The following is a 21,064-nucleotide window of genomic DNA, read 5'->3' on the forward strand; positions in this document are numbered from 1 at the left end:
ACAATTTCCCGAAATTCTTTAGCACCAGCCAATTCCATAGCAAGAATAGCCCCGTAAGCTTCAACCTCCACCGCATAGCTATAAGGAAGAGTTTTGGCTTGACAACCTTGGAATGCAGAGGTACTATCCCTCGCAACTGCACTGCAAGCAAAACCTTTGGGACCAACAACACCATCAAAGTTAATCTTGATTTTATTGGCAGGTGGTGGTTCCAATTGTTCAGAGTGGGATTCGGGGGTATCATTTTCAGTAGGAATATCATTAGTTTCATTGGACGAAAAATCTAACTATTCCAGTACACGGTTTATTGTAAACCTGCTTCAATTTTAAAACCGCAATTATTGAAGATGACATTATTCCTAGATTTCCATATAGCCCAAAACATGCAAGCTCCCATATTTAATTTTGCAAAATCATCTCCGTATGCCATCCAGCTTGTGATATACTCTTCAACAATATCATTCTGCAGATCTCTGACCCTGAGATTCAATGGAGAAGCAAGTGGTTTATGGTTTCCAGTGCATCATTACAAAGCCTACAATCTGCATTGATTCCTTGTACATGCTTGTTGATGCTTGCTGTCGTGGCCAATCCATTCTTTAATATTTTCCAAAGAAACAAGTGAATTCTCCAAAACTTTTTCCAGGGGAAAGTAGGGGTATGTGAGGAAGAGGGTTTTCTTGTTTCAAGAGATTTATGGAAAGATTTTGTAGAGAATTCTCCTTTTGGATGGTTGATCCACATCAATGTATCTCTTCTATATCCATTTGCTCTATCAGATAAATGAATTCAAGGATTTTCTGAACCTCAGATTGGTTGAAGAGTTGCTGCAACTTGACTTCATCCCATATGTTTTCATCTTGAACAATGAGGTCTTTCACCATTATGATATCGAGTATTGATGCATTTCTCAGGTTTCTTCTTTGTAAGGTTTGGTATCCATGGATCACTCCAAATAGTGATGTCTTCCCCGTTTCCCACAGACCAGCAACATCCTTCCTCCATATAATCCCTGCATTTTAGCATTGCGCTCCACGTAGAGGATCAAGTGTTAGGTTTGGTCACTTCCTAAAAACTGTTGTCTTTCACATACTTGGCCTCCATAAGCTGAACCCATAAGCAGTCATGAACAATTAAGAACCTCCATATGAGTTTTGCAATCATGGCCAAATTCAGTTCATATAAGGACCTGATGCCAAGACTCCACCGATCTTTTGCCAATTCCATTTGTTTCCAGTTAATGAAGTGCATTCTTCTTTCATTTCTAGTGTGACCCCACCAAAAGTTCCTCATGGTTCTTGTTATAGTTTGTAGAGTCTTCTTAGGAATGATGGATGTAGCCATATAATAAGGAGGAGTGAGCCCGAGTTCAGTTTTTATTAGTAAGGTTCTCCCATCTTGCGAAATGTTGGTGCCTTTCCATCCGGTCATCTTACCATCGAATTTGTCATTTAGGAAATCAAAGGAAGAATTTTTATAAGATGGTTTAAGAAGAAAATGACCCAAATACTTATCTGTATTCTCCATTTGTTGAACCCCAGAAATGCAACTACTTCAGTTCTTCTGTGGTCTTCAACTCCCTTGTTGAATAAGATCGCAGATTTTTGCATGTTGACGCATTGTCCGGACCAAGCAGCGTAAATATTGAGAATGTCCATCAGAGTGTGCACTGTCTTGTTTTCCAAGGTACCAAACAGAAGTAACTCATTTGCGAACATAAGGTGTGAGACAGCGGGGGCGTGCTTGCATATCTTGTATCCGTTGTACAAGGCATTGTTCTCCATGGTTCTCTTCAGCCAAGAAAACCCTTGGGAGCATAAAATGAATAAGTAAGGGGACAAAGGACACCCTTGTCTTAATCCCCTGCCACTAAGAAAGTAACCTTCTGCCCGACCATTAACCACAACAGAGAAAGAAGCAGTAGTGACACAATGCATGATGAGGTCATGGGTTTTGCCTACGATTCCGAAGGTCTTTAAGCAATGACTTAGAAATCTCCAGCTAATCTTGTCAAATGGCTTACTAATATAAAATTTGAGGGAAAAAGCACCTAAGATGGATCTAGAATTAGCCATAGAGTGCAAGATCTCTTTGGCAACTACAATTAGCCATAGAGTGCAGGATCTCTTTGGAAGCTACAATGTTATCAATGGACAGTCTATCTTGAATAAAAGCAGACTGGGCTTTGTCTATCAGTATGTTCAGATGGTCTTTCAGTCTTTGAGCTAAAATTTTTGTGACTACCTTATACAGGATATTGGTTAAAGCTACCGGTCGATAGTCAGATGGAGTTGATGGATTTTACCGTAGGAATTAGTACAATATTGGTGTGGTTCAGACCAGAAGGAAGAAAAGCAGTATTGAAGAAGTCCTTGATGATATTAGTGACATCATTTCCAATAAGCTCACAACATCTCTTGTAGAACAGAGCAGGCATTCCGTCAGGACCATAGGATTTTAAGCTCTTCATTCTTTTGATAGTAGACCATATTTCCTTAGAGGTAGGCATTTGAGATATGTTGTTGTTGGCATAATCATCAATCTTCACAGAAGCATGGAAAAGAATAACATACTTATCTTCATTGAGATCTTTTCTGAAAAGCTTAGTAAAATGATTCACGAGGTAATTAACAACACCATCAACATCAGTGATTTAGGTACCATCTGGCCTCTTCAAAGCAGAAATTTGGTTTTTCTTCTTTCTCCGAACCACATATAGGTGGAAAACATGAGTGTTTTTATCAATGTTTATAATCCATTTGACTTTGTTTCTCTGCTCATAGTATCTATGCTGCAAGAGGAGTAAAGAGTCAACCTTCTTACACAACTCCCTTTCTTCTTCTCTAGTATCTCTAAGATGAGATTCCATCTGAATTTGAAGAAGTTTCTCTTTGACATATTCTACAGCTCTGAAAATATTTCCAAAGGCTTCCTTGCTCCATGTAAACATTTGTAAATATAAAATATAGTCACATGTTATCGCAAATAACCATGTAGAACAGTGGTTGAACAGTGGTTGAACACTCACATATATCACACCAGGTGGTAGGTTGACCATTTTTAGTTTTCAGAAACATTATTTCTCGAAGTTTGATCATTTTGTGCTTCTAATCATGGGTGAGCATGGGCCGGTATGGACCGGTTTTCACCTCATCCGCATCCAATCCAATTCATTACGGGTTTCAAATTTGGCATCCACATCCAATCCAACATCCAATAAATTTGCATCCAATGGATGCACGGATGAACAAATTGGATGCGGATAATCCAATGGATTTGTATAATTAAAATTTATAATGAAAAAATAAAACCAATATAGATGACTTCTTATAGAACCTACACATTTTATATATGTATATAAATATAGAAGTGCCATGGGCAACACTCCAAGAAAACACCTTAAAAATTCCAAAACCATCCATATATTTTCTAGAAGCTATACAAATGACCTTAATCCAACAGATATGGATGTCCAACGGATTTTCAAGGTAGCATCCGTGCCCAATCCGTAATCCGTTGGATTTCAAAAATCTCATCCGCGTCCAACCCATTAGTGAACGGTCCGGGCGTCCATCCACAAAAATACGATTGGTCCCGGATAAATCCACGGATTACGGGTAAAATGCTCACCCCTACTTCTAATTGACTACACGCTTCTCATTCCAAACGCTTCAAAAATAGGCATAGGCTCTTAAAAACCATCATAATGGGCTTATTGAAGCATAAACGAGAAATAGACCCGTGCATAGTGAAAAATTAGTTTTATATATCGGTCCGCGAGTTATAACTCCAGAGGTGTCACCATCCTTCCACAAAAAACCTATCAAAACAAAAGTAACACAAAAACCCCATCAACAAAATTAACACAAAAAACCCAAATTTATATGTTGGTTTCATCAAATTTTATTTTGGTTTCATCATATTTAAATTTGAAGTTTTTGTATCAATTTTTAAAAATTTGGGAGTTTTGTATCAATTTTGTTTACGATCGAGTTTTAATGAATCTCAACACTTGAGTGGGGTTTTTGTACCACAAATTTGATCACCTTGGATTTTTATGACTAGTTTTATTTATATATAAAATATAATCCCGCTAAAATGCCCAATAACGGTTAATATTACATAGAGTAAAAATATCCCACTCCACACCATACCGCTTTTGCCTGACACTTCTGAAACCTTTAATTTTCGTTTTCCACTTTCAGAACTCCTTTCAGAAATCACAGACAAGAGTAAGTAAGTCTCTAATCGAGAGTTTTGTTTGTATTTCTTTCTTAAAATTAGGGTTTTCTTTTACAATGTTTCTGGTTTGTTTCGTTTTGGTGTTCACTGATTTGTTGCGCTAGGTTTCGTTGTTTCACGATTTTGTTCCGTTCTAGGGTTTTTTCTTTACTTTCTTAAACCTAGGTTTTAGTATGCAGAAATCATCGAGTATCTAGTGTTTGTAGAAACAACATCAGGTATCACCATCTGGCTCTGGTCTCACTCACGGATCTTTGGTATCATAGTTCGTCTTCACTGTGTACTGATTGGAAGACGACGAAACAGTTGTTAACCTAAAAAAATAGGGTGGTTGTTCAGTGGTGAGTATGTGTTTGGATTTAGGGTTTTGTTTTACTTCATACTTTTAAGCATTGCATTTCTCGAGCACCTTGGTTTTACTCACTGTACTTTTCAGTGATTAAAACTCTTGCTTATGTCGGTTAATACATTTTTTTATGGTAGGAAAAATTATTGTACATGAGTTTTTTTTGTTGGAGGAAAACCAGAACCCAGGAATTAGGGAGAGGAGGATACATGTTAGGTTTTTTATGATGCAGAAATACTGACTTGAGACTTTGGTGTTTGTAGAAACAACAATAAGTATCACCATATGCTTCTCGGCTCATGGCTCTTTGTTGTGATAGTCTCACTGTGTACTGATTGGAATGATGAAATAGTGTTTGATTGTTAACCTAAATAATGTTGTAGGTTCAGCATTGCCTCAACTAATATTGGTATTTTAGCGTGGGTTTGGGTTTAGGGATTTGAGTTACTTGACACATTTCACAGCTGCATTTCTTAAGCACCTTCATTTTGCTCATTGTTTATACTCATATTCTGTACTTTTAAGTGATTCAAACTCTTGCTTATGTTGGTTATATACACATTTATGGCTGGAAAAATTATTGTATATGAGGTTTTTGTCTAGGAGGAAAATTAGAATTTAGGGAGAGGAGGATAAATTTTATATCGTTGGGGTTTGTATCAAGAACTACTTTAGATGAATAGTTACTGGTATTGGTTATGACTATTGAAAGCGCTGGTTCAGTTCTTTTGTTATCATGCGTGCAATTTGTTTTATGTGATCTTTCTGACTTTGCTTTTAGTGATTTTTCCATTTGTTTGTTTCTTATGCTTGTGTCTTGTTAGTCCTTTAAGGTTGTGCTTTCGTTGTCCAGGCTGTAAATAAGCACGTAGCTGAGAAGAAAGAAGGTAGACAAGCAATTACAGACCATATACATATATCTTCTGGTGTCCTAGTTTTTGCTAATAATGATGAGGCATTGGGATGACGAATGCGAGGATGCCATATCATCTGTCACAAAGTACTATTTGGTTGATGACGACGAGAAACCAGTATGTTATTCGGTACTGCCTATTCAATGGCGTGAGGATCAAAAGCCAGTCCCTCTGGATAGGGAAATAATCTTACACGGTTACACTTCTAGTGGATCTCAGATGGTATACAAGCAGGTAATAGCATGGAAATTTGACCTTGTATCATTCGATCAAGTTAAGGTGGAACTGCTCTCCAAAGAGAATAAGTGGATAGTTCTGGATAAACCTCAAAAAAGTTATGAAGAAACCATTAGGACAACGTGGTTGACTTTATGCTGCTTGCACTACTTAAAACGTAATCCTAATGCCCCAAGAAGTTCCTTGTTATCAAACATTTTCCCCAGGTTCGATCTTGTTCTGTTTCCACCAGTTCGTTTTATTTTTCTTATAATTGTAGTATAGGCTCGCAAATAAATATATAATTTGCATGCATATCCTAAAGCTGGTTGTTGTTTCTGCAGCTTCAACAGGGGCGCTCAACTTCTTGAGAATGATTTAATGGGTCATCGGGACGTCATTAAATCTGCAGTTGAACATGATGGGACTCTAGCAAGTTCTAAGGTCTGTGTTTTTAGTACTTCTCAGTGTTAGTTCGATAATAGTTGAACGAAAATTGTGATTGTGTAGTTGCATACTATGAGGGCTATTAATAACTACATTATTTATTTATTTTTTGGTTCAAAAAACAGTTTCTACTTGCATTTCTTGGGAAAGCATTTACCGAGGTCAGTGCTTCACTTATACTATTACTTTAATTTGCTCTTTCCTTATCTATTTTCAGTGAAGACACTTTTTCTTTTGAAAGTCATCCCATCTCTTAAAAAGGTTATGTTTACAGGATATGGATGCTGGTTCAGTTAAGAAAAATACTAAACACAATGTTATTGATGATTGGGAAGGGTCAGTTGAAGAGGAGACAAATACAGAAGTAGATGATTCTGTTTGTGCCATTTGTGATAATGGTGGTCATGTTTTATGGTATACTTTTATGCTTACACGGGATTGCACTGCTGCTTTTTTTTTTTTGTTTCGCCATTCGTTTTTAGTTTCATGGCTAAGCAAATAAGTATGTAATGTGATTTTTTTTATGCACTTCTGAGGATAGTAAGCTGTTGTATGTTACGTGTAATCTATTTTATGCACTCCTGAGTTTATTTGCATTTTTCTTTTTCTCTAAGCTGAGTTGGAATGAGACAGATTGACCCACTGATACACATAGTCGTGTCTTAGCATTTCTGCTGTTGAAGGCAACATTACTCCTATGTCTCATTTATTTTCCCGTGTTGACAGTTGTGATGGGGAGTGCAGAAGATGCTTTCACGCAACTGTAGCAGATGCTGGGGTTGATGCAAAATGTGAATCTCTGGGCCTTTCTAAGGCTGAAATTGCTGTATGCCTCCTTCTTGTATCTTTCTTTCATATTGCTCATTCTGTTATGAATGTTTTGTGGTTTCAGCTTTAAAGTTTTACTTCGGTCTTGTGCAGGCACCGAAATTTGTTTGCCTGAACTGTCGATATAAGCAGCACCAATGTTTTGCGTGCGGAAAGTTGGGTTCCTCTGATTGTTCTTCTGCTCAGGAGGTATTTAGATTAACAGTGTTTGTTTAAATACTCAACGGTAACGAAATTAGCTAATGCTGGTAGAATGAATAAAAGCCCTGTATATTTTAATCATCTGATTACATTCTTTATTATGGTCATAACTTGAAAAGTAGTTTGGAACTTACTTTTGAGAAGTACTGAATACTTCTTCACACGGTGTCTTTTCCAACGAACATCTACTGCACGCAATAAACAGTCTATCAGTTAAGTTAAATTTAAGTTGTATAAAATCCTGTTGGTTGTGTACTTCAGTTAGTTTGTTAGTCTCTGACTCTCCGTGCATCAGTGATTGCTCTCTCGTTGATGAGTGTTTTGGAATGCTGAGGCGTCCATGGTTCCCTTTAAAAATAGTTCAGTAGGTATCTTTTCTCTTATTCTAAGGATATCTTGTGAACTGTTAAGTATTCAAAAAGAAAAAGGAAAAGAAACAAAGAGAAACCAACATTTGGTTGTTATGGGTTTAAAACCGGACTCAAACGTAGTAAATCTCTTAAAGGGTGACCTGAATCATGTTTCACTTTGTTCATTATTCAGTGAGATTATTTCGGAGTGTCACCCATTTGTTCTTATATTTCACTCACCTGTTTAGGGTTACCAACTACTACAAAATTTTTTTCATCAATGATGCATGTCACTTGTACTTCCACAAGCCTAATGTAACTGGTAAACAGAGGAATCCTTTACCTGGTTTTCTCCCACCATGTCCTTTTCTTTTCCTTCTTTTGCCTATCATCTTTAGGCCATACCTATTTTGTCACAATGTTGTCAATTCATATTTTAATACTTGCATTATGTATTCCTGTCACTCTAACTCCCTAGTTTTGCTACACACCTAGTTGTAACCAACTTGATTGGGACCTCATATTGCTTTACAGGTGTTCCGCTGCTCTTCTTGTAGTTGTGGCCATTTTTATCATGCTGAATGTGTTGCGGAGCTGCTTTATCCGGTGAATGAAATTGAAAGTGAAAAACTTCAAAAGATTATTGCTGCAGGGGGGTCATTTACCTGTCCTGCGCATAAATGCTTCAAATGTAAGCAAGAAGAAGATAGTTTAGTACATGATCTGCAGTTTGCAGTATGCAGACGATGCCCTAAGGCATATCACCGTAAATGCTTACCGAGGTAGTCTCTTATATTGGATTAAATTTATTGAAGTTCTACAGTTCCGCTGCTAATGCATTATGTTACTTTTTTCAGGGAGATTGCTTTTGGTTACGCAGAGAAACTAGGACTCATTCAGAGGGCTTGGGATAATCTATTGCCAAGAAACTGTATTCTGGTATATTGCCTGTAAGTAATTCTTCTACATTCCTTCTGAATCTTCTCTTAATTTTGAAAATGAATTATAAAACTGCTTCTGTAGAAAAATTTACGTTAGTTGTTGGTGGGAATCAGATGTAAACTGTAGAAGGGTTGATTGTTGTTGTAGATGGTCTCCTTGCTATGTAGTTCGTCCTTACCATAAAACCTTCCATCCTAATTTCCTATCCCCACTAAGAGTTGATTAGAATTGATGGTAATAAAGTGATCCATTTTGTACAGAGTAACATGGAGACACTTCAAGTCCTATTTGTGCCTATACCTTTAAGTTTTAAACCCCGAAAGGTTGTGTGGGTAATTTCATGCTGGGTGAAACAATATGATTTTTTTGGAGGTTGGTCTTATTGAGTGAAGGGAATATCATCCTTGCTAATCATCCCTTGGATCGTTTCTATTTGCAACTAGAGAGATAAGTCATCTTCTTTTTCCGGAACATTTGTAATTATTTCTAATTTTGTTGATAGGAAGCACGACATTGGGAAGAATCAAACGACACCAATTAGAAACCACATCATATTTCCTAATGTTGCAGTAAAGGCCAACGTGCAGTCTCAGTCAAGCCAACAAAAAGTTCTGAAGAGGAAGAGAATGATTCTTGAAGAGTTCCAAAAGAGTATCTCTGTGAAGCAAAGAAAACCAGATGAAATGATGGCCAAAAGACTTTCTGCCCAACGACTGGATTCTTCAAAAAGGTTGAGCAGCGGTAGTGCCTCCCAAATGATACGGAAGGATAATACTAAGTCTATGATAGGTCATTCATACAAGCAGCAAAAAGTACCTTCGAGCTCGATCAGTTCAGAACCTCCAGTTGACACTGGAATAGAAAAGAGGTAAAGTGGTAAACAGTATTTTTATGTATTTTAACCATTACCGCAGTGCCGTTAGAGGACATTCAGTCTGTTGTTGGCTTACTTTCTTTTATGGAAGTCTTAACTGTGTTCTGGTTGTGCTTCCTGCGTATATTCTGAACGAAAATGTGCAGAATGAAGCAGTTAATAGAAGAAACAGCACGTTCAATATCCTCGAGTGACATTAAAAAGGATTACAAATTTCGAGCTAAACAGGCACTGTCTAAAGTTGTAAACACGGCCAGTTCACTGGAAAAGGCTGAGGGATCTGATAGGGTATGGCTTGCTTATATTAGTTGTAAAAACTGTTGCTGAAAGTGTGTTTAGCTTGTTGTTTACGAACTTGTTCTCTGATTATATCTTTGCAGGCTGTACGAAAGTTAGAAGAAGGCCCTAGTTTTGAGTATTCAAAAGATGTTATTGAACCGAAGATTCTCAACCAGATAACTCAGTGGAAGGTAATCCATCTCTCATAACATTTCAACTCTGAAGTTGAATTTATTGTGTTTAACCTTGACTGCTACTGGAGTGTGCTCATTTAAGCCACTATGTAACATATACCGTTCTTGTTTCATGCTAACAGTTGTCCCTATCATTGCAGTGCATGACATATCTTTGTATAGTTTCGTGTTCTTTACTTACCTCTTATTGGCTGCTTAAAATATGTGAATGCTGGTGTGTTAGAAATTTGGTTTGAAAAATATGGGTTCATGAAGCTGATGGCTTGATATAAGATCAGCATGAGAAGATGCTTAATTGGTAATATGCAGGATTCTAAATTAGTTAGTTCCCTTGTCACAAAAAAAAACTTAGTTTCAAGTGGACTTGATCCGGTCAGAGTTGCATGTCCTTTACTTAGTCACCAACAGTTGCTTGTTTTTCTGTTTGTCAATTTAAGTGGAAAAGTGTCTTTGTTCCTTTATGCACTGTCTTTGAGGTTGACAGAATCCTTTGGCATTGAGAGGTGCATAATATTGTGGACAGCAATCTGTGAAGTATGGAACTTCTAAAAAAGTACCTTCTTGTGATTCCCTACATCATGATATCACCTAGGAGGACTTTTTGATATTAATCACCAACTAACTTATCTAGTTGTCAAGTCTTCATTCCAGGGGGTAACGACATTTATAAACAGTTTATATTGACATAAAAAGCAGATGATAGAGGTCGATAGAGTTAATCAAGTGGGTATTAGTTAGAATTGGAGACCTAGGTTGGTATATTGGCTCAAATGTGGACCTTTATCATCGACTAACTAGCTTATGATATAATGGGACAAAAAACTGAAGGATGTGAAGTTTGGCTTGTGCTATTCTCCCAGATGCATATTTATGCCAATTTTAGTCATTGTTATGGGAGATGCACACTTAAATGAGTTACATTTATCCTCTGGTCTGTCCATCTATTCCTGTACATTTTTTTTTGTTTTAACTTTGGTGTTTTTGTACATTTGCTTCTACCCTAATCGTCGAATCTATCTGTGACTTCTACCAACCTTGAGGAACTTATGACCGGGAGACCTAATGTGCAGGTTATTGATAAGCTCCGCTCATATGTACTCGAAGGCAACATGGTAAGGGCTGTCACAACCTCTTCTCCTTTATTAGTTTTAAGTGATATGTCCTTTGCCCTGTATCTATCAATCTTATTGATTTATGTAACTGAATAAAATATCAACTTAGTTAGAACTGAAGGACTTAAGGTTTTCATTTCAATCAACTACGTCACTCTATGTCCTGGTGAGATTAGGTCTAGTATACAGGTTGAATAGGAGGCTTATATAAATTTCCCTTAGTTTAGCTGCGTGGAAAGTTCTCCAAGAATTCGCCAGAATTCTATGCTGATATACTGAGTTAATATCACCCCTCGGACGTCCTTTCTAAAAGTATAGAACCATTGATTATGGAATTGGTGAAGTTCGAGTTTAAAAAAATGAACTTCCTTGCTGTAACCATTTAGGCTTTTTTATCTGCGTAGCTCTTATTGTAATCCAATTTTGGCATTGAGATAAAAGTGCAGAGAGCAGGATATGAAGTAGATGCACGTATGTTTACATTGTATGAAGGTATTATCATGTTTACATTGTATGAAGGTATTATCATGTTCACATATTGTTGACCTAAAACATCCGCGAGAATAATAAACCTCCAATAACTGAGCATTTCCCTCAAAGAAATTCATATATGATGTATTGTTAGTTTTTATTTCCTCGAAGCCCAATTTAGATCCTGTGGTTTATGCTGTTTTTCAGTTCTTATGGATCAAATGTGAAGACACACTTGAATGTCCTTGCTAACTAATTAAATAGACTCCAAATAGACTCCTAATGTTCCAAAGTAGAAATGTGAAGTCCTCCAGCTTCCGTTGAAAGATTAATTTTCGACAGTGTATGCAATACCTTAGGTGTATATGGAGTGACAGGGTTGCACCTGTATTTTGATACCATCACAGGTTGTAGGTAGACCAAGTCATGCAGCTTTAGCCATAACTTTATCCGGGAATACTGATACAGTTTGATAATGTGCCAGTTGAAGTGTGTTAGATTGACTGAGTTATGTGTCTGAGCATTTATATTGTCACACAGACTGTATACGTACGTAGTTGGTAGTGGTTTATGCACTGCACCTTCATGGTTACTCTCGTATAGCCTCAATGAATGAAACCTGTATACTTTCTGATCAGAAAATCATCGAAGGAATTGCTAAGAAATTTTCTAATCAAGGCTGTATCATTTTGTTATACTCATCTTTAAGTACTCTTTTGTTGATCTCGTGTGCGCTGTTTTTTCCCTTCGGTAGATTGTCAGTGCCTCGTATACTGCCAATGACTTCACTTGCTTAATGAAGCAAAGGCTTGAAGAAGCCGGGATCAACTGCTCATATGAAGACTATGGTGTGTGTCAATCCAAGGTACGTTTTTCATTTATCCATGTCAGTCTGTGTTATTATTTTGTCGTTAGATAATAAAGGGCATATTACCTTGTGGATCATCAACACGCACCTGAACTCTTCCCGGTATTGCAAATAAAGATATATTTGTATCTGGGTCTTGAGGTTATTGGGTAACCAGGGTTTTGTACTCACTACTCAGTTTGGCAAGTTTAGTATGTCAGATCTTCAACAAACACAAAACGGTAGTATTTCAGATTGTCTTCTCCTCTTGCTTATCTTGTTTCGTTATGTTTGTACATGTGATTTAAATACTCTACTTGGCAATGTTTCCTATGAAATATTTGCAGTTATTTTTGCTTGTGATTTTGAGGTGGTGGATGATGAAAATGGTACCTTGGTTATGGTATTCAGTGATAACTATTTTGTTACATGGACCTAACTCTTGGTGGACACTGGTTGTCAAGGAAAGGGTTGTCTAAGCTCATGCACTGCATATGTCAAGAGTTCTGAGGTGATACCGACCAATTCAAACCGTCCATACTCCAGGAAGAAGTGACTCCGCACCCTCATCTTCCCATGTTAATAGGGCCGAACACATATTCATTTTACTAGTCACTGGAAAATGGAAAACCTTCTCTGAAAGCATGTATAAGCCCGTGTAGTTGACTCTCATTGATAAACGGCTTTTGAGACAAGGGTTGATACATGATGCACAAATCCAGAAACCCAAATGACGTGGAACTATTCACAACTCCTTAAATGTTTGAGCAATTGCTTGTTTGGTGCTCTGGATTTGTTCTCGGTTCTAAGACAAACTTTTACCTCCAAGCCAGTTTTTTCAAGAAAAGTCAGGTCTGTGGGATTTTACATGGTATCAGAGAAGCATTAACAGTTGCAGTTGGGTTTTTTTAGCTTGGGTTGGTGGACTTCTTTGTTTGTATTGCTCGAAACAGGATTGTTTTTTTGTCTTAAGCTATTTCTTGCGGTGAGGGAGAGTGCTGAGTGGGTTTCAATTGGCGCTGGAGAAAGTCTTTATGGCAGCTACTGAAGTGGATCTGTAACTTTTCGTCGTCTTGTCCTCTTTTGTTCAGTGTATGGACGCCCCTTTCCTGGCAAGCTGGTTTCCACGGAGAATTAGATCTATGAGCTTTTACAAAAGAAAAAGTGGAATGAACGTGTCTAATAGTTGTTGTTTAGCCTTGGACGTTCTTGCTAGTAGTATTTTGTTTGCTTATCTATACTTGTCTGCAGACTGGCCCTACTGCTGAGAAGTGTGATTGGTTGAGCGTACATCAATTGCCTACACCGACCAAATTGGTATGGTTACGAGATTTTCTAACTTTCCACTAATATCTTGAGCTAACTTGCGTTTGAGGTAGTGAAGTGCTGGGTATCGGAAGTCTTTGGAGTTCTGCTAATTTTCTTCATTTTGTTTCCCTGTTATTTCTTTTTCTGTTTTTATGTATCAGATCATTGTCCTTAATATTCCTTTTGGGATTAATTCCCCCCTTGCTGACAAATGCATTGATAAGGCTCTTGGTTTCAGACCAAAGCTTCTCGTATTGTTTGTGCCAGAGGAGATAAAAAGGTACTTTACACTCTTTCTTTCACCACCCACATCCGCCAAAGGCTCAATAAGAAAACAGCACCATACTTAATTCTATCTCTGACATTCTTTGTGTTGTTTGCCAGATTGGAGAAACCTGAATATAAACTGGTTTGGGAAGACACCGAGAGACTGTCAAGTAAGGTATGACCCCAAGACTTGAATGTTAAATCTTAAGATTTTATTCCGTGAGACTTTTTATTGGCAGCCAACATCTGCAGTGTGTTTTCTTTCAGTCATTACATTCATCTATTGGCATAAGTGACGATGAAATGAAGATATGGAACTCAAAATCACCTCTGCTTCAGTTTTGGAGTCGCTCCGATTGGTTTGCTAAGCATAAGAAGATAGTTGAGCGCATGCCTATGAATCACAATGATACAAACGTAGAATCAGAAAAAGAAGAAGAAAAGCAAGAGCAAGAACATCATAACGAGGAAATCGTTATTAGTGATCCAGCAAATGAAGACCATGATGACTCCCCTAGTAAGTTGTGTTCGATGCTTCCTTCCATTCATGCAGCTGCTGGTGAAAACCAATCGAAAATTGGTAATGGAAATGTTAAACCTAGCAAATCAAAAATGCCAAATACTGGGTTCTTACATTTTGCACCTGGTCCGTATATCCCTTACTCTCATGACAAGCATTCCTGTTGCGGTTGGATAGATGATGATGATGATGAGTAATTTAGGCAGACAAGTAGATATTAGTGTGTTGTTCCACGGTACACATGTAAATAACTTGATGATAAAGTTGTGAAGATCTTATCAGAACTTGTAAATAGTTTTTGTCACATCAAACAACAGGTGATGTGAAATAGCAATCACTGATCTAGGTGGACGAAATAGTTGTAACTGTATTTTGGTCACATCCACTGCATGTGATATGGAGGGGGGTGGTGCTTTTTGAAGCAACCTTTTATTTTTATTTTGAATCTTCTAATGTTCCTCCTTTTTTTTCTTTAGATTTTTGGCGGTGTTTTTCCTTCTTTTGAAACATAATTTCAGTGTTTTTTTTTTAGTCGCCGTTTTTTTCGTTGGTGAACGTATGTTTTGTTACGCCCGTACTTTCGACACGCGTTGTATCCTGTCCATCTAAAGCAGCAGAATCGATTGTCTTTTTCTTCCTCTCTTCTCTCCTAACTGAGATCTAAATTTAAAGACTCGTACAATCCAACGAAAAAAACAGAAAGAAAGAGTGAACTGAAATGAAGAAGTGAGGAATCGCGAACCCTGAAACCCAACTTTTACTTGCCAAGACAAGATGAACATTCAAAAATTAATCAATTGAAGTAAGACATGATGATGATGATGATGCACTCTCACACTTTCTTGCTTCTCGTATGAATTACATCCCTACTGTAAGTGTAATCCTTTCTTTTGGTCTTCTGTAATTTCTCCTCTCTTCGTAATATCTTTCACTGTCAATTCTTAAATTTTTAACTAGGGTTTTATTTCCTTCAATTTTATATTTTGATGTATATAAGAAATTACAACTGCAAGCTGGATTGTGACTAAATTGGTGGCACAAATATCAAATTTTAGTTTTCTGGCGTTTTATAAATTTACTTCAGATATTTAGTCTAATGTTCAAAAATTTTGGGTTGTATGACTGTTGGATGCATAGATTATGCCATGGGACTGTTCGACGAAATGTCAATTATATTTTTTTAATCAAGTACATATAATGAAATGCTCAAGTTGAATCATTTTGAAACAAGTTTTAAATTTTTTGTTTGAAAATACTTCGCTTAAGTGTGGTTAAATTCTAAACAGAACAGGCCAGTAGAAAAAGCAAGTTAAAAACAAAGCATTACAATTTAGTGTGTAGAATTTTAGGTGGGTTTTTTGTTAATATTATGTTCCTTTTAATCTGTATCAATGATTTTACACCTAACTTCTTAGGCTTACATAAGGTTTCTATCTATATGTTGTGGGTTTTTACTATTCACGCTGGGATTAACTGCTATTGAGGTTATTCAGTCAATATTTTGAAGACAAGGAGTCATGCTACCATTTACTGAAGAAGTTATTCAGAACATTTACCATATTTGTTCTCCGATTTTAGAGCTTTTTCATTGATAAACTCATGAACAACAGTTGAACAAGTGTGAAACTTCCTCCAGTATATGTTTTTAGCCGTGAGATCAGCGCCATGTAAGAATGTTCACCAAACTGTTTTGGTTGATTGAAAAAACCTTAATTTTGAATCTTATAAGTTGTTTGGTTTCACTTAGCTCCATCATTGTTAGGCTTTCTTTTCATAACAACAGCATTTGTTTTTTTTTTGTGGTCCGTTATATTTCTATTTGCTAAATCTCTTGCGAAGTAGAAAGAACTAATCATCTTGAGGGATGAAACATTGTAAGTAGAGCAATACGAAGAGTTCAACCTGGAATTGTATAAGAGCTGGGCAATGTACTTAAAAGTAATAAATGCTTCATGGTAAAGATTGCAACTTGCAAGTGTCTAGGTTGAAGGGTTTTGATGGGCTCGTATTTGATAACAGGGATAATTGAATTTTCTTAGACATTGGTATGAAAATCTATTCACATGTCAGAATTTTATTAGCACGAGGAATCAAATAAAATTTGTTATGCATATGTGTTGATCATATGAAGATGATAGCTTTTGGTGGATGCAGGTACCAGTCGACATGGAAGAGCCACAAGCGTAGTGTTTACCGACGTGGGTAAAGCTGAAAAAAAGTGAAGAGTAAAATCTACAGGAATCAATGGAGGAAAATTCAGAAAACCAAAATTCTACTGAGCATTTACCAAAGAGCGATGGCGAATTTGATCCAAAAACTATGCGGAAAGCTAAACCAGGTATCAAGCGTTTGATTATGGTCCTAACAGTTCTTTCTTCGTTCATCCTAGGATTTCCATTTCTACTCAAAACAATCGAGATTTATCGGTCTCCATTACCATTTCATGACATTGATTCATTATCAAGCACTCTGCAATCAAATCCATTACACATTCCATGTAGATTTCAAGTTATTTATTTAGGTTTCGATGCGGAAAAAAAATTAGGTGCGCAGAAATTAGGGTTTATGATTAGTGAACTAATGACGAAATTAACTGGGGGCGATCCAGTTTGTGGTGGTTGTGGGAAAGACTATGCTGTTTCAGTTACAGTCGCATCAGGTAATGTGTGTAATCAAAATTTGAATGATGGGGATTCATGTTTCTGGCGATGTGGGATGATAGATTTATCGGTTAATTTAAATGGTAATGATGAGGGAATTGATGAAATGTTTCATTCAATATTGAGTAGAAATGAGAATTGTGAGAGTTCTGGTGGAAAGGTTTATAGTGTTGTGGTAGTGAACAAGGAAGATGATGATGTTGATGGGGTCAGAGTTGTGGTTGGGAAACATCGACATGCTTGGTTGGTTGGGAAAGTTGAAGAAATGGGTGCAGTTTCTAGTATTGCCAATGTTTTTGTGAAGTTTTTTATGAATGGTGGGAAAGAAGAGGGGATCTCGAAAAATGAGTTTATGCCTGTGGGTGCTGATGGAAGGGTTGTTCTATCATTTAGTCTTTTGAATGCTAATCCACAAGATTGGATTTATGACTGGTACAAAATAAGAAAGTATGGGTTCATTTTAACGGTCTAATGAGATGTGCTAGATTTTTCCTTAATTACTTAAACTTTTTATGTAGGGATTTTCAAAAAATAGATGAGGATCTGTTGGCCCCTGTGGTGGAGGCTTTGGCACCTATTGCAAATGTAACTGTAGAAAGTCAGGTAAAAAGTTTCGTTTCCATTTAACTTCTAGTTTCATTGTATTTTACATGTGGGCTAGAAGCTAATGTTACGTTTTCCGTTTCTCATTCATGGTCAGGTTCTATACCACACGCCAAAGTCATCATTTTCTTATTGGGACGCAAAGTTGTCCAGCTATGTCTTTAGAACTAAAGACCTTCCTTTCTTTGTATGTTCCTTAACCTACCCTTATAATTTGTTAAGTATGGCATTAAGTGAGATTAGGAGTGTAGAACTTTGTGACTACATCTAGACTTTATTCCTGGAGTTCCCAGGGTGCAGTGGCTGAATTGGGGGAAATTCTAAAACATACCCACTGACCTTTTCTTTTGAAGGACATTTTCTAGAATTTTTTTTAAAGCCCCTCTAGAAGTTTAATATGTAGCCCATCCTACTCTTTTGGCCCTCCTAAACTTTCAATCCTACTTCAGTTGCTGCAAGGGAAGGTTTTGTTTCCCTCAAAATGGTGAATTCTCATTCAGCACAACAGTATTGAGCTAAATTATGTATAACAGTATACGCATATACGTAACAGTTTCAACTAGAAGGTGAAAGTTGACGTAGTTGACCTAAATCTCGTGTTTAAGCATTTCTGATCAGTAAAAGTAAAAGATAATGCTATATTACCTGCTTTTGTTTATCATTTTTGAATCTTCAAGTTGCAAAATATGCTTGTATGAAAAGTTCGGTCATTTTCCTAATTTAGATTAGTTTGTTATTATTGTTCTACTGAAGTATTAAAACTTTCGCCTGCACTATGGGGTGAACGTAACAGGTTAATTCAAATGAATGGCACCTAGATACTTCTATTGCGGCTGGTGGACGGTCAAAAGTTTTGCAATTTGTGGTGTATATCCTTTCACTCATTGTCTGGCACTCCTTTACTCATTTTGTTCTCTCATTTAATCTTCAGTCACGTTTTACCCTGTCAATTTCTTGGTACAGTTATTAGTTGTCACGCTTTTGATTGAACCTTCAAATTTGTTACCAATGAATATCCAGTAGAAAAACTCAGCAAAATTTATGTTATTGTTATTTTACCAGATATGTACCATCCGCTGAAGAATGTCCGCTCCAGTTACAACTTCCATCAGGCAAAATTTCCACAACAAATGGATTTATATCCCCAGTGAGTTGTTATGACATCAGCTTCTTTTTACCTGGTCCTCCCAAGTTCCCAACATGTTGCATCTGTGAATCTTTTTTTTTGAATTCTTCATGACTTATTTTTGCAGATGTGGGGTGGTGTTATTGTCTGGAATCCCCCAAGATGCTTCAGGAGCTCCAAAAGTATGCAGCCTCAGAAGCATACATTGACCTCTGAGGTTAGATCTCCCTACGGTGTTAAGTCATTTCAGTACCTAATTTCAGATCGTATATGAAATTAAAAGCCATTCATATAGGTGATATCTTATTAGTTGCAATTGGGCTTGATGTTTATACGGCCTTTTGGGCTCACTTGTGCATTTCTGAAACAGGATCTCCAGGAACTCCTCGAGGTGTCCTTGGGGCAGCTTCGGCAGCTTTTTGGTCTGAAATCCAACAATCTTTATGTTGGTGAGTCAGGCATGTCAAGTGTTTTATCTAGTGAAAGAGGCTTTACGGAATGGTAAGAGATGTGACCAAATCATGCTTCTGATAATTTGATACAAAGGCAATGTCAGGAGACCTTCCAAATGGAATTGTAATTCGTTGAGGCATGTTGATTTCTTTGGGAAAGGGCTGAGGGGATTATTTCTGTTTTGTAGGGAGTTGGACGCATTATCTAGGCAGCATACTTGTTTTAATCTTCATTCTTGTGCCACTACTCTTGGATCTCTTTCCAGATTGGTATTTCTCAGTACTTTCATAACTAGCTCAAAGTCTCTATGGTTTTTATCAAATATCTCGGTCTAATTCTCTATCATGGCATCACTCAACATGCAGGTTCAGTCACTTCCAAGGATGATAATTAAGGATGAAATTGGGAAACAGGTTACCCTTCTTAGATTTTAGAGTTGAATACAGAGTTTTATAGTGGATAAAGTGATAAATACCTACTTATCTTATCAGCTCCTAAGTTGGTTCTATTTGTCTGATTTGGCAGGTTAAGTTTTCACTTGAAGCTGCAAATCTGGCTCAAACAAATGCCTCTTCTGGAATATATGAAGCTTCGGCTGGTATTTTCTCTTTCTAACACATTTATATGCTAACTTTTCCCCTGCGGTGTACTTGGGATCATTACGTTTCTAAGAATATAATTTTCGTTACTTTTCAGTCTCTTCAAGACAAGCAAGGGCTTTGGCAGAGGATGCATTCTTTCATCCATCGATCATGTCAATCAGTTACTACTCGTTTGAGCATTGCTTTGCTGTTTACACGGTTAGTAGAACTGATTGGCCTCAACTATAGTTAATCTTATTTTTCTATGCAAAGTATGATTGCAAAATTTAACACTTGATTTGGGGTGAACATCAGTCTATCTATTTATTTATTTATTTTTGATGTGACATCATCATGTGGGCCTTGTCGGTAATGAAGACTATCAAATTCTCCATTACATGAGTCCATTGTATGTACTGGTAGTCTGAAACAAAGTCTAGATAACTTTGGTAAATGCCATCGGAAGTTACCATTCGTCTTTATTCGATTTTACTTGATTGTTTTGGCAGTAATTATAAATGGTCTCACATGCATTTCTCTCTTTGACAGCCTTTCTTTCTACCTGTTGCCCTACACGTCCTCCTTGCATCGGCTAAAGAATGGAGACGGTATAAACAAGAGCGCACAAAGTATTTCACGTGGATCTCCAAGACAAAAGCAGAATAACTGCGTATTTGATGATTTCCCGTGTTCCAAGGAAAAAACAAAAAACACTGCGAATTGATAAGATATCCACGACCATCTGTATTGTTCTTGAAAACATTCACGTGATCAGCTTGGGCCGTGCAGGTTCAGAAGCCGGCATTGTTTTGGTTCTATAATCGAGGTTCAGGTTCTGCAGTTAAAGCCGTTTCTTTTGATTCAAGGTGTTTCTCTGAAACAGTTTCTTTTTTATCTCAGTGTAGTCTAGTTTTCTGTGTACGATCATATGTAGGAAGTCTGTGAATTATTGGAAAACACTAGGACACAAATTCTTATTTCTTAGATGTTTCTAATGTAAATGGATTGCTCAATTTTTACTTATACCCAAACTGCTTCCTGTGGCTCTTCGTTGGGCTGATCATTCTCTAGCTTATGTCCTGGTTATAATTTTTGACAAAATGTCCTGGTTTCTGTGACAGAAGTTTATATCTCTGGTTCTGCATTTATGTCCTTGTTTTGTGCTACCTAGTTGAATCAAATATGCTATAGATTCGTTCATGGACTCTGATGTCTATCAGTTAGATGGATGCTCGCTCACCCGTTCCATTGATATGGATCAAGTGTGGTATACGAACCCTCGG

General features: G+C 37.1%; 2 protein-coding genes across 7 annotated transcripts; both read left to right on the forward strand.

Moving 5' to 3' along the window:
* Positions 1–4,121: 4,121 nt before the first annotated feature.
* Positions 4,122–14,820, forward strand: LOC113311059 (protein ENHANCED DOWNY MILDEW 2-like). Of its 3 annotated transcripts, none has more exons than XM_026559906.1 (18): positions 4,122–4,236; positions 5,442–5,945; positions 6,063–6,162; positions 6,291–6,326; positions 6,440–6,579; positions 6,892–6,991; positions 7,087–7,182; positions 8,079–8,326; positions 8,402–8,494; positions 8,989–9,354; positions 9,507–9,648; positions 9,741–9,830; positions 10,904–10,945; positions 12,171–12,281; positions 13,515–13,580; positions 13,733–13,851; positions 13,956–14,013; positions 14,106–14,820. In XM_026559906.1, exons 2-18 carry the CDS (start codon positions 5,536–5,538, stop codon positions 14,553–14,555), a joined length of 2,667 nt encoding a protein of 888 aa, XP_026415691.1. In that variant the 5' UTR covers positions 4,122–4,236; positions 5,442–5,535; the 3' UTR covers positions 14,556–14,820. The 3 variants fall into 3 exon arrangements, with proteins under 3 accessions (XP_026415691.1, XP_026415690.1, XP_026415692.1); XM_026559905.1 differs by having other exon boundaries at positions 4,122–4,232; XM_026559907.1 differs by lacking the exon at positions 4,122–4,236 and adding an exon at positions 4,267–4,583.
* Positions 14,821–15,017: 197 nt separating this feature from the next.
* On the forward strand, positions 15,018–20,812 carry LOC113308019 (GPI transamidase component PIG-S-like). Of its 4 annotated transcripts, none has more exons than XM_026556492.1 (13): positions 15,018–15,229; positions 16,513–17,465; positions 17,537–17,621; positions 17,719–17,808; positions 18,415–18,488; positions 18,684–18,768; positions 18,875–18,964; positions 19,118–19,248; positions 19,388–19,469; positions 19,566–19,613; positions 19,726–19,798; positions 19,897–20,000; positions 20,380–20,812. In XM_026556492.1, exons 2-13 carry the CDS (start codon positions 16,603–16,605, stop codon positions 20,503–20,505), a joined length of 1,851 nt encoding a protein of 616 aa, XP_026412277.1. In that variant the 5' UTR covers positions 15,018–15,229; positions 16,513–16,602; the 3' UTR covers positions 20,506–20,812. The 4 variants fall into 4 exon arrangements, with proteins under 4 accessions (XP_026412277.1, XP_026412279.1, XP_026412278.1 ...); XM_026556494.1 differs by having other exon boundaries at positions 16,513–17,450; XM_026556493.1 differs by having other exon boundaries at positions 20,331–20,578.
* The last annotated feature ends 252 nt before the right edge of the window (positions 20,813–21,064 follow it).

The sequence above is a fragment of the Papaver somniferum genome, chromosome 9 (genome assembly GCF_003573695.1).
Source record: "Papaver somniferum cultivar HN1 chromosome 9, ASM357369v1, whole genome shotgun sequence".
In the NCBI taxonomy this organism is placed as follows: Eukaryota; Viridiplantae; Streptophyta; class Magnoliopsida; order Ranunculales; family Papaveraceae; genus Papaver; species Papaver somniferum.

Excerpts from the sequence above, each read along its gene's own strand:
- LOC113308019 (XM_026556492.1), top strand. The coding sequence starts at position 16,603 with ATGGAGGAAAATTCAGAAAACCAAAATTCTACTGAGCATTTACCAAAG. Across the intron at positions 17,809-18,414 it reads CTAAAGACCTTCCTTTCTTT|GTTAATTCAAATGAATGGCA; the intron begins GTATGTTCCTTA and ends TGAACGTAACAG. Across the intron at positions 18,769-18,874 it reads CAAATGGATTTATATCCCCA|ATGTGGGGTGGTGTTATTGT; the intron begins GTGAGTTGTTAT and ends TTATTTTTGCAG.
- LOC113311059 (XM_026559906.1), top strand. The coding sequence starts at position 5,536 with ATGATGAGGCATTGGGATGACGAATGCGAGGATGCCATATCATCTGTC. Across the intron at positions 6,163-6,290 it reads GGACTCTAGCAAGTTCTAAG|TTTCTACTTGCATTTCTTGG; the intron begins GTCTGTGTTTTT and ends TTCAAAAAACAG. Across the intron at positions 13,852-13,955 it reads GTGCCAGAGGAGATAAAAAG|ATTGGAGAAACCTGAATATA; the intron begins GTACTTTACACT and ends GTTGTTTGCCAG.